The sequence below is a fragment of the Alosa alosa genome, chromosome 8 (genome assembly GCF_017589495.1).
Source record: "Alosa alosa isolate M-15738 ecotype Scorff River chromosome 8, AALO_Geno_1.1, whole genome shotgun sequence".
Lineage (NCBI taxonomy): Eukaryota > Metazoa > Chordata > Actinopteri > Clupeiformes > Clupeidae > Alosa > Alosa alosa.
In genome coordinates, this window is record NC_063196.1 from 10,288,571 (window position 1) to 10,303,390 (window position 14,820).

The 14,820-nt window shown below is 40.5% G+C and overlaps 1 protein-coding gene across 1 annotated transcript in view; it reads left to right on the forward strand.

Moving 5' to 3' along the window:
• Positions 1-529: 529 nt before the first annotated feature.
• Positions 530-14,820, forward strand: part of ptk2bb (protein tyrosine kinase 2 beta, b) — a 24,628-nt gene continuing 10,337 nt past the window's right edge. Inside the window, exons 1-17 of the mRNA XM_048249863.1 lie at positions 530-667; positions 5,483-5,755; positions 6,200-6,378; positions 7,972-8,059; positions 8,398-8,477; positions 8,772-8,834; positions 9,127-9,181; positions 9,474-9,614; positions 9,921-9,995; positions 10,871-10,972; positions 11,827-11,944; positions 12,226-12,262; positions 12,693-12,724; positions 12,909-12,956; positions 13,146-13,243; positions 13,558-13,639; positions 13,924-14,024. Of these exons, the coding sequence (XP_048105820.1) occupies positions 5,564-5,755; positions 6,200-6,378; positions 7,972-8,059; positions 8,398-8,477; positions 8,772-8,834; positions 9,127-9,181; positions 9,474-9,614; positions 9,921-9,995; positions 10,871-10,972; positions 11,827-11,944; positions 12,226-12,262; positions 12,693-12,724; positions 12,909-12,956; positions 13,146-13,243; positions 13,558-13,639; positions 13,924-14,024 (1,491 nt within the window). The 5' untranslated portion in view covers positions 530-667; positions 5,483-5,563. The remainder of the gene's footprint in view (positions 668-5,482; positions 5,756-6,199; positions 6,379-7,971; positions 8,060-8,397; positions 8,478-8,771; positions 8,835-9,126; positions 9,182-9,473; positions 9,615-9,920; positions 9,996-10,870; positions 10,973-11,826; positions 11,945-12,225; positions 12,263-12,692; positions 12,725-12,908; positions 12,957-13,145; positions 13,244-13,557; positions 13,640-13,923; positions 14,025-14,820) is intronic.

Below are 14,820 nucleotides of genomic sequence, written 5' to 3' on the forward strand. Positions count from 1 at the left end.
TTGTTAGACCTGCTGGGAAATTTACTTGAACGTGTACAGGCTGTGCATATACGTGGTCAATCATTGTTTCCACTGTAATGTAGACAGTGCCTGCTGTTCTTGTTATCTTGACTGTCTGCACGACAATAAGGCTTGAAATGTAGCCTATATCACGGTGGAAATCGGATTAGGCCTATAACTAAGAAAAGTAGATTTAGGTCTGCGTATTTGTCAATTAGGACTAATTAAACTAAACAGATGGTAAGCTAAAATAAAGAAATTAGTGTAGTTTTCCCGTTGTAATACTAGTCATGTCTTAAAACGACAATAATCATTCGATTTATCGTTTTACGAAATCCACTCCCTAATAGACTGGTATTCATACTCAAATCACGACGCACAACTAAACAACTAAACCGGGTACTCTCCTGAACGTCCAGTCTGATAATATCTAGGTGCAAGTGCACAAGATAAGGAAGTACTCAAGGCGGAGTGGTCTACGAAGTCAAGGGAGTGGCCTAGTACCTTCACCTACCTTTGAACGTCTCCATTGCTTTCTGAGTTGCAGTTTGGGAGCACTAAGTGCTTTCGGATTTACTAAAAGTTTAAACATCACAGTCTAACAACCTAACGCATGATCCAACGGAATAAAGGGAACTATTGAAGGGGAACACACTATTGTAATCAGGTAAGTTCCCTCCTCCGTCATTATGGTCAAGTGCAGTAGGCTATAGTCTACTTTGCACACTCTGCAAGTCAACGTAGCACTGCTGCCATCATCTCAGCAGTATAGACTATGCTGACTAAAATAGTTACTGTAATGTAGGCTACCCTGCCTAAGCCACTTAAATAAAAATGGCGCAATAAGCATTCCCTCCGAAAAGTTGTTGTTTTTGCGCAAATGTACTCAAGTTATTAACCACATATACAGGTTTCATGTTTGTGTGTGAGCTGTGTACACGATTTTTAAAACATCAACACAGGTATAACTTTCCCTGAATGTCTTCGTTCCTGTTATTTTGCCAGAGGAGCGCTACTGCTCAACTATGTTTGTAGTACAGACAAGTCCATGCAGGTGAAATTGTTGTCTTGCGCATTCCATAAGCCCATATTGCATTATGTTACGTCTTCGTCTTTCTTTTGCTCTTCGGCTGTTTTGAGACAGAGTCAAACTAAATGTGTTTGTTTATAAGAAAATTGTGTATTCCTACAGTTTGGTCTGTTTGTTTCAGTCACGTCATCGTCATGATGTGGCTAAATAAACTTCCACTGGGCCCTGTTGCAGCTTCAGACCTTTATCAGTAGGACATCAGAACGGCTACAGCAAACCCCTAATTACTATTATTGACTAGGCCTACTATTTTACATCTATTTGTTGTGAGCTATCTTCATTGTTACCACTGACTCTTTATTTGTACTTTTGGTCACTTTCTGACATGCTGACCATTGTGGTTCCATGATAGGACCTAACCTGTTGAGTAGGCTAGCCTAAGCTATGCTTGAGTCTTGATTATTTTCCTGTTATGAAGCTAATGTCATTTAAACAGAGCAGCTGGTAATGGAATAGATGTCTGAGCTCAAACAACAATAACTTAGTGGGGTCCATTGATTGTTTGTGTTGTTATCACTTCAAAGTTGACTGACTCACTCAGTTCTCAAGCCAGTCTGATAAGATCTTCCACTGCATTTGTGTTTCCATAACTCAAGTGCCAGCATGACAGTCAGGCCTCAGGAGTTGGTGTTTGGAAAGTGCTGGAGTCTTCACAGTCACTCTTCTAAGAAGACTGAAGTCACACTCTTCTCAGAAGATTGTGATTACAGTCCTGTGCATTTACTACATGCTATAACATGCCTATTGAAGTCACTATACACTACCAGATCTTGTAACACAAAATGACAAACCATTTACCCCTACATTTAGGAATAGTTTAGTTTACCTTCAAACACAACCTCAAAAATGACAGATTTACACATTCCCTGTACCATAAATATGGCATTTTTCATTAGATTGCCTCAAGACCTTAGGATATCCTTCACAAAGGCATTTGAACACATACAATTCATTGTGACTTCTTTCTTTGAATTTTGAGTAATTTATTCAACTTGGTAACACTTTTTTTGTTTAAAATGTGGTCAAAAATGACCGGCATAGGAAATGAATAGGAAAGAGTATAATTTTCATCCATAAGCACACACACCTTCACACACACACACACACACACACACACACACACACACACACACACACACACACACACACACACACACACACACACACACACAAACACACACACACACACACACACACACAAACACATACACAGACATGTACACCCACTCACACACACACACTCCCTCTCTCTCTCTCTCTCTCTCTCACACACACACACACACACACACACACACACACACACACACATGTACACCCACTCACACACACCCACTCTCTCTCACACACACACATACACACATGTACACCCACTCCTCTCTCTCACACACACACACACACACACACACACACACACACACACAGTTCATGTTGTCAGTTCATGTTGTCATGATGCCACTTGTGCGTGTGAACCACCAATGTTCTCACACACATGCATGCACGCACACACAGAAACACACACACACACACACACACACACACACACACACACACACACACACACAGTTCATGTTTTCATGTTGCCACTTATGCATGTGAACCACCAATGTTCACACACACATGCACACACACACACACAACCACACACACACACACACACACACACACACACAAACAGACACACATACACACACATGTACACCCTCACTCTCTCTCACACACACACACACACACACACAACACACACACACACACACACACACACACACACACACACACACACGGTTCATGTTATCAGAGAAAGATTTTATTTTACCACGTAATTCATTTTTCTCATTTCTTGAAATGAGATTACCTCCAGTAAGGAGAGTTTAGTTTAGATAATTAAACAGTCAACACGCCGACAGAGAGAATTCTTCAGTGAGTGACTTCCTCCTTGTTACCATGGCCCCAGTGCTGAATAGATAAGCCAGTAAGCCTGTTATGAAATCCCTTCAGGGGTGGGAATCACCCGTTGCCACCTCCCCACTCACCAGTCCCTCAGGCTTCCCCCTTCCCCCTGGTTATGGCCCATAGCTCCAGGTTAGTGTTTACCTGTTAAACATTAAGACCTCTAGAGGTCACATCTTATAGACATGCTATCTGTGCTACCGACCGTAATCTCCAGGGAAGAGTGTGGTGCTGTTGGAGCATTGGCAGAGGACTGAGAGGGAGAATGTTGTTGATATTTGATGGTTGAAAGATTTGATTGTTTCTGAAGCTGTTAGAGCTTAATGTTGTTTGCCTCAGTCTGTGAATTAAATGTCCATCTTTCTGCTGCAACTGTAATACTTAAGTACTGTATGACAGTGCAAAGCAGTAAAGTACAAAGTAAGTTGAAGGTAAACAAAGTTTAAGTTTAGTTAAAGTTTCAGTTGTTAGATTATTGAACTTTAGTCTATGTAGTATTATTGAGACTGTTATTTCTGAGCACTATCAGTGAGGTGGAGGTAAAAGAAATCTGCCATTTTTTCCACAGTGATGGCCATGATGCATTGAGCTATCTAAGGCATGTAGCCTCAGTTGTAGTGAGGAATTCACCGCCTCAGGCTAGCAAAACAGCAAATGAGACCATCTCTCTCTCTCTCTCTCTCTCACACACACACACACACTCTCTCTCTTTCTCTGTCTCTCTCACACTCACACACACACACACACACACACACACACACACACATTTATGCGGTCTGACCCTCACAAACAGGTCTTATGAGTTTTGTTATGCCTTCTGTCGTGTTAATGGACTGGCCTGACAACGAACCAGAACAAACAAACTAGCTTTAGCTTTAGTTTCGAAAAACAACAGGATCCAGCCTGCTGTACTGACACTGTACTTCAAACACTCTCCAGGAATTTTACTGGCCAGTGACCACACAAACACAATGTCTCTCTAAACCTAGCTAGTGGGCCAACACGGTGCAGAGCCCACTGTTATTGACCTTAGAATTCCAGTTAGAGAAGGTGTGTGCCTGTGTAGGTTCCTACTCTCAGTGCTTCTGTTGCTAAAACAGGTTGAACAAGATGACTACTGCAACTAGATACCTAGAGTCATAGGGACAGAGCCTTCACTCTTTACTTTACTTGACTTGACTCATCAGATGTCCGCACTTCCTCTTTTTCTCTGGGCATCTTTCAGAACTGTATGAAAATGTTCCTGTTCACCAAGGCCTACAGTATGTATCTGAGCACTATAGGTTCCTCTGATCTTTAACACAATTTTGCCATTCGTGTAAAGCACCCTTTACCAAAAGAAGTGTTTAACGTAAGTTTTTACTATATTTATAGCATTATGGCTTTATGGGGAGCATAGACAGTGATTTATTTGTATACTTTGTATGTACTGTAAGTTGCTTTGGATTTAAGCATCTGCTATATGAATCTGCCATACAATATGAATTACCGTACGCAAACACACAAAGAGTGTTTCATTGTATGTTTTGTGTGGACTTTGTCTGGCTAAAGCAGAGTTTGAAAGCCTTGTTCCTTATTATCCATGTCGGTCTTTATGGCAATAAGAGGGAGAAAATATTCCAAATTTGCCTTCACAGTTATTTTGTTGCCAAGTGTTTTCTCCATAGTTGGTCTTTAGTATAACTGCTAACCACAGAAGACATTAATCTGAATTTAGTGCTTCATCCTTTCGTTTTACCCCAAAACTGCAGATTGCAAGACATTTAACAGTGAAGTGTCTGAATCCATAGCCAAATAATGATTTTATTCATCTGTGGTTGATTGAACTCACTTGGGACAGGCTTATTAGTTAATTGCAATTGATCCACCAAATGATATAATTCCAACCCAGTGGAAATCTAATGACATTGTAGAGTGTGCCATTGATTGCCAAGATTGAAGCAGTCAATAAATAGATAGTTAGGAACTGCCTGAATCTCCCTTGGAGATTATAATGTCACTGAGTCAGGCTGTATTGAGCAGCAGTGAAGTACCCAAGCATCACAGCAGTTGTGTTCTCCTTTGATGCACATTTGTGGAAACACTTTGTGCCGTTCATTGCACTCCTCCTGAAGTCATTCAGCTCATTAGTTTATCTTTGATTATGTTAATTATCAGCATATTACTGATTCTCACCTGACTACTACTTTGTTAACAATGTTGTGTAATAACAAAAAAAACGTTTTGGGTTAATGCAAATGCTGTAACTTGAGTCAAAGTGTGACATATGGCAGGTTAGTTAAAACCTACCTTGTATATTGCATGTGCCTTGTGTGTACTGGTTACTTGTCCGAATGCACCATCTGCAAAATGAAGACTTATAGGTTGAGGCTTTGATTCTGTATTCCTCTGCATAACAATGAGCTGACTCCTTAACTGAGCTGGACTGTATCCTATCCCACACAGGATGAGGAGAGTGTGAAGAGGCTTTTTAAATCTGAGTCGGAGGGGACAGAGAGAGCGAGCGAGTGAGCGGCGCTTTTGCCCATGGCGGGCGACACCAGCACCCTCTCGTGGCGACTGCCCAGCCCGAGTAACGACGGCACGAACTCGAGTCCCGGGTTCAACTTCACGGGCGACGGCGGACCGGTCAAGATCCTTAAGGTGTGCTTCTCCAGCAGCTCGAACCTGGGCCGGAACTTCAAGCTTGTCAAATGTGACAGCTCCTGGCAAATACGGGTGAGGATCCGATCATTTCTAACATGCTTAAAGCCTATTATCCCGTCATAACATTTGATTAGCTACTGTACTGTGGATATAGTAGCAGGATATACGATTAATAAGATTATATAAGATTAACTCAGTAGGCTCATCCTTATTTTTCAAGAATGCTCCTGCTCCTGGCAAAAGCTTTTGCTAAGTGAATGCTTGGCTCTGTAAATTGTTCCATTTTCGATTTCCCACACATGTAGAGCTGATGCACTCTAATTACTTTCACATATATTTTTTAGAAAGGACAGAATCAGCCCAAAGCTATGGCAATCACCTCTCTCTTTCTCTCTCTCTCTCTCTCTCTCTCTCTCTCTCCATGTCTCTCTCTCTTTCACTCTGTCTCTCTATGTCTCTCTCCCTCTCTGTTTCTTGCTCTCTCTCTCATTGTACTCCATGTTTGTGTCCTGCCAGGCCATCATCAAGTCCATCCTGATCAGTGGGCGCTTGGGCCCCAACGTCCAGAATGCCGGCTGCTACGGACTTCAGCTCAAACACCTCAAGTCTGCGGAGCTCCACTGGCTCCACCCAGACCTGACCATAGGGGAGATGGAGCAGAAATACGAGAGCCACCACATTGAGGCCGAGTGGAGGTGGGGACAGATACAGCACTTACTTTGTGTTATTCAATCAACCTATTAATCAATCAATCAATCAATCAATCAACATTTCATTTATAGCACCTTTCATGGAATTGTGTACTATTATGGCAATTATTTGAATAGTGCAATTACATCTACTGTAGTTCTGCGTAGTTAAAAAGCATAGTTAGAGCATGATACTTTTGTTTGCATAAAAAGTAAGAGAGATATGTGGAGGTGGAGGTATTTTAGATGGAGGCATAGGAGAGAGTGGAGGTGGGGAGAGGTCTTATGTCACATGGGTGGGAGAAAGTTTGGAAAGTTACTGTGAGTGAAGCGAGTAATGGCTTACTGCTGCGTACCAGACTGTAGTTCTTACCAACAACAACGGAACCAAGAACTATCTTTTCATAGTTTCCCAATAGACACAGACATCCATTGGCAGTGGATTGGCAAAAATTAAATGAGATGTTGGATCATATTTTGACATTTGTTGAGATTGCAAAAATCGTTCTCTTACCTTCTATCTTTGGATCCGATTTCCTTTATCAGCCCACTTTCCGAGATCCATCATCGTGAACGCTTCTGGTAAAGACTCAAGGCTTTTCATCCAAGCTATCAGGATCATTGCATAAGCGTATTGTGACATAAGTGTATTGTAACAGTGTTGCAGGGGTTCAATATAAGTAAGTAGGGCATGTAGGTACAGATTTATCAATAGATTACAGGCAGTGTGGATTTATTAAGGCTTGTATTTTGTTTAGGATGAGAGCTAATGTTTTATTATTAAAAAGAGCTCACCTTAAAAGAGCTTACCTTGTAACTGTATCGCACACGCTGTACATATTGTACTATGAAGAGTAAGTGTACTGAAGTACTTTGTACTTGCATGGACATAGGATTAGAAGGAGTAAGGAGTGTACATTCTGTTATACTCTGATCATTACTACGTCACAATGTGTTTTGTGACAAAGTTACTTAGCAAAGAGGGCAGTGGAATGCATTGGGATGTTATGGAATGTAGTGGAATGAAGTGGAATGCAGTGGAATGTAGTGGAATGCAGAGGAATGTAGTGGAATGCAGTCGAATGTTATGGAATGCAGTGGAATGTTGTGGAATGTAGTGGAATGCAGTGGAATGTTATGCAATGCAGTGGAATGTTATGGAATACTGTGGAATGTAGTGGAATGCAGTGGAATGCAGTGGAATGTTATGGAATGCTGTGGAATGTAGTGGAATGCAGATGCGGTGGGCGATGTGACAGTCAAATGCGAAGGTGGAATTCTGTAATCGCTTTACTACACACACTGCTGGTGACGCGATCACCCATCGATTCAGTGGCCAGACAGCTGTTTTCTATTATGACGTATCAAAATCACCCTAAAAAAATAGAAAAGGGTCGAGCGACGGCAACGGTTGCCCTGTCGTTCCACTTGCTGTGTGCGTTGCACCATTCACTTCAATAGATTCTATCCCATTTCGCTGGCCGTGTGCGTAGACCTTGAATGTAATGGAATGCTGTGGAGATCCCAAGTGTCCCCAAATTTTGGGGCAATTTGTACTGTATTGTATTGTATTGTATTGTATTGTTGTGTGCTTTTCAGGTATGATCTGAGAATTCGTTACATCCCAGCTAATTTCTTGGAGAAGTTTAAAGAGGACAGGACTTCCTTGTTGTATTTATACCAGCAGGTCAGTGATCGCCTGTTGTTCTCTTGTCATCAGTAATCAAAGTTAATTTATTGCTGTGTATTTTATTTGCATCTTCTTGGTAGTTACAATCCAACATTTCCTTTAAGGTTAAGTAAGTAAGTGTAAGTATATACACTCTTTTGATCCCGGGAAATTTGGTCTCTGCATTTATCCCAATCCGTGAATAAGTGAAACACACTCAGCACACAAGTATGCATTCTGTTAAAGTTTAAAAGGTTTGAATTGAAATCAAGAGTGTAAGAAAATATGCATCCGGTGTAATGCACAGGAGAGCCTCTGGGTAATGAGGATGCTGATGGGCCATTTACGTTTGACAGGTGCGGAGCGACTACATGCAGTATCACGCCCACAAAGTGAGTGAAGGCATGGCCCTGCAGCTCGGCTGTCTGGAAATCAGGTGAGACAAAGTTAATGTTATCTGATATTTAGCCACTTATCCAAAGTGACACAGACTTGCAGTAGCAGGAATCGAACCTGACATTACGTTACTGCCCGCAACAAAGAAGTGGACTCAGTCAGATGTACAGTCAGTGTGCAGCAATGAGTAGAGAGACAGACAGAAAGACTTAAGACACTTAAGGAATGAAGTATGCATCATACAGTACATGACATGCTGTACTGTACATCACAACAGATACCGATATTGTCATTGTGTTAACAGATACTTTTGTGTGCTTTTTTTTTTTCTCAGGCGGTTTTACAAAGACATGAATGCCAAAGGCCTTGAGAAGAAATCTAATTTTGAACTTTTAGAGTAAGTTCTTTCCTTGCCTTTGAATTATGAACTGTGTACTGTGGTGTAATGCTTTCCCTTCTGGTTTCCTAGAGCAGAGCAGAGCTGACTGCTGTGACTTTTGTATGGCGTGTGTATGATTTGATGCTCAGAGACTGAAGTCTACATGCAAAATGGCAAGAAATGCCAGATGGAAGGCATTGCTTCTTTTTTGACTTCAATAGTTTAGCAGATTGCATATGATTGCATCACTCTAGTATGAAGTTTTCACAGATGCTCAAATAAAGAGGCAGTTTATGGTTCATTTGCGCAGAAAGGACGTCGGCCTGGACCTGTTCTTTCCTAAACAACTAATTGATGGGATGAAGGTTTGTTTTGCTTTTTACTGTACTGCTTCTGTACGGCAAACTAGATGCACAGCCAATGGATAGTAGTCTATACAATAAACAATTAATGATGATGGTTAATGACTGATGATCATATAACTCTTTGAAGATTCTTTGAATTAAAAGTGAAGAGAAAGATTATCCTTCAGCGTCATGCATGTGGGATTTTCTCAAGCTAATCATGTTAACTAGCACCAGCAGCACTCAGAGTGCATATGTACACTCAAATGAGTAAATAAATAAATAAATGCATATGTGTGCTTTATTCCCCCAGTCACGCCAGCTGAGGAAGCTGATCCAGCAGACGTTCCAGCAATACGCCAACCTGAAGGAGGAGGAGTGCATGATCAGGTTCTTCCAGACCTTCGGCGAGTTCTTCAGCTTCGACAAGGAGGTCTACCCCTGTGAGCTGGTGGTGAGTGTGCCTGAGAAGTTGCCTCACAAACAGCTCTAATATAAGTAGCATGGCTGGTATCATGTGTAGTAATCAAAGACGGACATCCCGGGGTCAGAAAGTAAAAGTCCTGCCAAGTATTTGATCCAACAATTTAGTAAACCAGATCATCCTAATTAGCAGCCAGATAAGTAGTGCTATCACCTGTGTTAAGTGCACAGGTAGAAAGAATATATGGCAGGACTTTTACTTTCTGGAACTGGGATGTCCGCCTCTGGTAGTAATGACTCTATATAACATAATAGTTTGTAATTTCTTCCACTATAGCAAGGCTGGAGCTTGTCAGTGGATTTGGTCATTGGATCTAAAGGGATCTGCCAACGCTCACAAACAGACTCACACGTAGGCATACACACACACAAGCACACACAAGCATAAACACCCCACATATACACAGATCTCACACACAGGCACACATATACACAATCTATACAGAAATACACTCCCACCTAGGGTTGCAAAGGGGCGGAATATTTCCGGTAAATTTCCGGAAACTTTCCGGATTATGGGAATTTACGGGAATTAACTGGGAATTTTGGGTAATTCATACAAACTGTTTCATATACAAACATTTTGTTTCGTAATAAGTAATATGATTTGTATGTTCGTATTTTCGCTTAGCTTAGCATACAAAGCTAGCTAGCATGCTAGCGGGAATCCCATTCTCTGCCTATGGTTTACTAGCGTGCTAAACTAGCAACACTGAACTGCCCAAGATACACCACACCACTCAACAACAAAATCCGATTGGTTGGAACATTTTTTCACCATAGGTTTCCTTTATGTCTAGCCTATGCCGATTGCTGTGTGCATGTGATTGACATATGTGCAGGGTAGAAATTCGACTGAAATTGCATTAAATCAGGTTGTTTTAACTAATATTAAACTGCAAGATGGGGTTTTGTCCATTACATTTAAGTTCCCTGTTATAGACTGACTTGCCATATTAAAAATTCCCAGTTTATTCCCATTAATTCACGTTTATTCCTGTTAATTCCCATATATTCCCGTTAATTCCCATGGAAAGTTTCTAACTTTGAAAATTCCCGGAATTTTGCAACCCTACTCCCACCTCACACAAAAATACCAATATCTCAAATATGGATGCATGTTATTCACAAAGGCAGCTTGTCTTGACATTTCCATAATATATGTATCTCAGCTTACAGTGAACCTTCATGTAAAACCCATTAAACAACTTTCTATTTCTGCACCAGCCCATTTGTCTGGCGGAATTCCAGCAGATCAGGAGCATCAAGTGCTCCACACGGTCTGACAGCAAGGCCTTACTGACTGTAGACATCGAGGGAGCCAAACAGGTGAGACACAACCAGGTCATCCATTAGCATGGTGAAAGTACTAAGGTTTAACAACAACAACACTGCATTTATATAGCGCTTTGTAAGGCACCCAAAAGGCTTTATTAGGGGAACCTCACTTACCACCGCAACACAGTGTGTAACACTCACTTGGATGATGAACAGCAGCCCTTATACGCCAGAACGCTCACCACACACCGGCTTCAGGTAGAGAGTGAGGGAAGTCAGTTACAAAAATTAAATGTTTGCGGCAGATTTGCAGCAAATTTGTGGCTGATTTGTGGGAAACAAATGAGTTCACTAGAAAATATTGCCAGAAGTTTGCTACAGTAATTTCCTGTGTATAAGCCGCATTGTGTATAAGCCGCAGGACAGTGTTTTATTCAAGTTAAAAAAACAAAATCATATTAATACTATATTAACTGCCCCTGTGTATTGACCTCATAGCTGAAGAAATTTTGCAAAATCAATGTATAAGCTGCGGCTAATAGTTGGGAAATTACGGTAATGTTGGCTGCTAGAGACAAACTTCCAGCAAAGTTCTGGCAGCAATGAGAGGTTTTTGTTTGGGAACATTTTAATGCAACAATGAGAAGTTTGCCACTAGTGGCAAATGTGTTCGCCAGTGATTTGCCACCACATGTGCATGGAGTATAAAACAACGTGGGCAGCTAGTGGGAACAAGAAGTGTCTTTTTGTCCACTCAAACAAAAATTAATTTGAGGATGCCATAAAAGCTAACTACCTATAAAACAAAATAGTAAAACAAACACACACACACACATACACAATGTCACTTCATATTGATTTGAGTCTATACTTCGTTATAGGAGAAATGTCTTTCTTATTTTCAGCCTCTTTCTGTTAATGTACCTACGCTAGCCATGGCCGAGAACATGGCTGATCTTATCGATGGATACTGTCGGCTGGTGAACAAAGTAGACATCTCACTGATACTGAGGTCAAACAAAGGTAATGACATAAGTAGTTCTACAATGACAGATTTACATAATTATTTGATTATATGTGCTGTGTATTATGAAATAAGATACTCTGACACGCAATAACTACTTTCATCGATCTCAGTATGAGTATAGTGTATATAACATCTGTGTGGCGTAGAATTAGGTTTGATATGTGGTAGACGACTGTGTACCGTGGGCGTTGGACACTGGATGTCTTCATATTTGGCATAAGGCCTTTAGATATAGATAGTGTGTGTTAAGATATGAATGACTTTTTTTCATCTTCAGATCATAGACCGTCTCTTCCAGAAATACCTTCAGGGGGGTGAGTGGATTCACATTCCTCTGGCATGAGAGTGTTTCCTTGCTGGTGTTGCAAGACTGCTTTTCTTTTTTCAATTCAGAGGCCCGATGACAGGCAGATCATTACTTTTATTACAGAGCAAAAATATTAACCGTAAATCTGACAACCGCACTCACAGCACAGTGCAGAAATCAAACCTGCTCTAACATGCTTTGCAACAGAATACATGTTCTCTAATTATACAGAACTTTCTCCCTTACCTTTCTAATGATTAAATATGTCATTATAAAATGACTGTTGAGGTGAAAGTTGCATTTGTTTGTGTTTGTTATAAAGTATTCTGTATTTCTACATGGTTGTCTGATGGTTTGGCTGAGGGTTTAGAATGATGTTAAATGTGTGTCAAAGAGACGTGGCGTTATGTAATTATTCGGGCATTTCTCCCTGACAGAGGACAGACTGGCTCATTCAGATATAGCAGGGGTAAATATATAGTTACCATTATTCATATTCTTTTATTATTTATTTTTCTTCATTATGTTATCTTATTATTGTTAGAATTTGTGTGCCTTCTATTACATGGTGTATCACAATAACCATTTCTATTAAAAAGAAATCACAGTCTTTCTCAAAATGAGATGACCTTTTTACGGGATCTTTCTTACAGGATCTGACATATACTGTGAAATACTTGATGAAAGGCCTCCATCTTCTGGTGAGAGAAAGAAATGGTTTGCCAGACGACTTAATGTAGAGCTCAACAGTTAAAAAATGCCTAGTGTGCATATATTGTTTGTTACAAAAAATATATATTTTGTCACATGAACACAGTAAAATATACCTTTGAACAGGAGAACACTGTGAATGGTCAAAATGCTCTGTAAGGTTGCTGTCTATTCCACAGCCTCTAAGTATGGGATATCCAGGAAAGACATTGTCTTGGGACGCATCCTCGGTGAAGGTTTCTTTGGAGAGGTACATGAAGGAGTTTTCAAGCAAAGGGTAAGAAGCAGTTAGTTTATCCTCACCCATCCCTTTAAATGACTTGTTACAGTAGGACATACTTTACTGAGCTGCATGGTGGAGACAGTAGATATATCAGAATGTCATTTCAGTGAAGAAGCTGAAAGGAACTAGAGAAGACTGAACCAAATATGGGTCCATTCTGCGAAGACCTGACATAAGATGTGATGTTCACCACAAATGCTTTGGCTTCCAAAAGCTCTTGCTGCATAGGACTTGACTAATGTACAGCAGATCTCAAATCTTGCCGACAGGTGTAATGATCTTCCTGTTTGTGTTTTTGTGGCCTCCAGAATGCGGAGAAGATCAGTGTGGCGGTGAAGACCTGCAAAGACTGTTCACCTGACGTCATGGAGAAGTTCACGAGTGAAGCAGGTAGAGAGAGAAATGTTTCTTCATATTTAAAATCTTCTGCAGAACCTCACACTTCTTTTATATGTCCAGAACTACAAAAATCTAAATAATAGGCCCCTGTGACTGACGCATTGACAACTATCCCACTCTTAACAGTAATGTAGAAAGGAGCTCATTATGGCATTAATTGTATTTTTTTACAGTGTTATTAGATTTACTATGATATGGTGAATGTTGATTTTCAAAGACTCGGGAGGTTTTGGCTGTGTCATATGTGCAGTAAGTGATGATAACAATGTCTGCAGTGATTATGAAGAACCTGGACCATCCGAATATTGTGCGCCTGATCGGGATCATTGAGGAGGACCCTGTCTGGATCGTCATGGAGCTCTACCAATATGGAGAGGTGAGCTGTGGGATCACCTGGGGGATTCCATTTCAGTCTTGATTTTAGGCTACACTTTACATGACAGTGTCGACATAAGAGTGACATGACAATGTCATGAACGTGTCATAAACAAGTCATAAACATTTATGACATAACGCTTCTGTTATTAAGTGACATTCGGTTTTTGTCATAACAAGTTAGGTTAGGGTTAGGATTAGGATTAGGTTTAGAGTTACTGTAGGGTTAGGGTTGAGGTTATACTACTCCTTGGCCAATACGCTACCACAGACTATCACAGACCCTGAAGCCAAAACCCCCTACAGCAAGCCACTGGCGAAACTGCCAATGAAAAACGTCCTTTTTACATTACTTTTACAATCTCTTTTTATATTACATTTACAATCTCTTTTTACATTACATTTACAATCTGTTGACACTCCGTTAATTACAATTTATCATTAAGGTTAAGGTTGGATTTGGTTAAGGTGATGTTTAGTTTAACAATTTCACATATTGAGTTTTAATCTTAAGAGATGATCTGTGAAATCTTTGTGGTGGGACTATCCAAGTTAAGAGTTACCCATTTAGCTGATGCTTTTATCCAAAGCGAGAACATTTTGATGCTAAAAGAGTGTAATGCAGTGGCACAAGAATTTGTAGGTGCTATTAAAGATGCACATTTTGTAGATGACTGAGGATGACTGGAAAAAGAGTAGCTTGATATCTCTCATCTGTTTCTTTGCCCACCTCTTAAACAACTATGGTTGTGTTCAATGTAAACATTTCACCAATTCTAAGGAATTTAGATTCCATA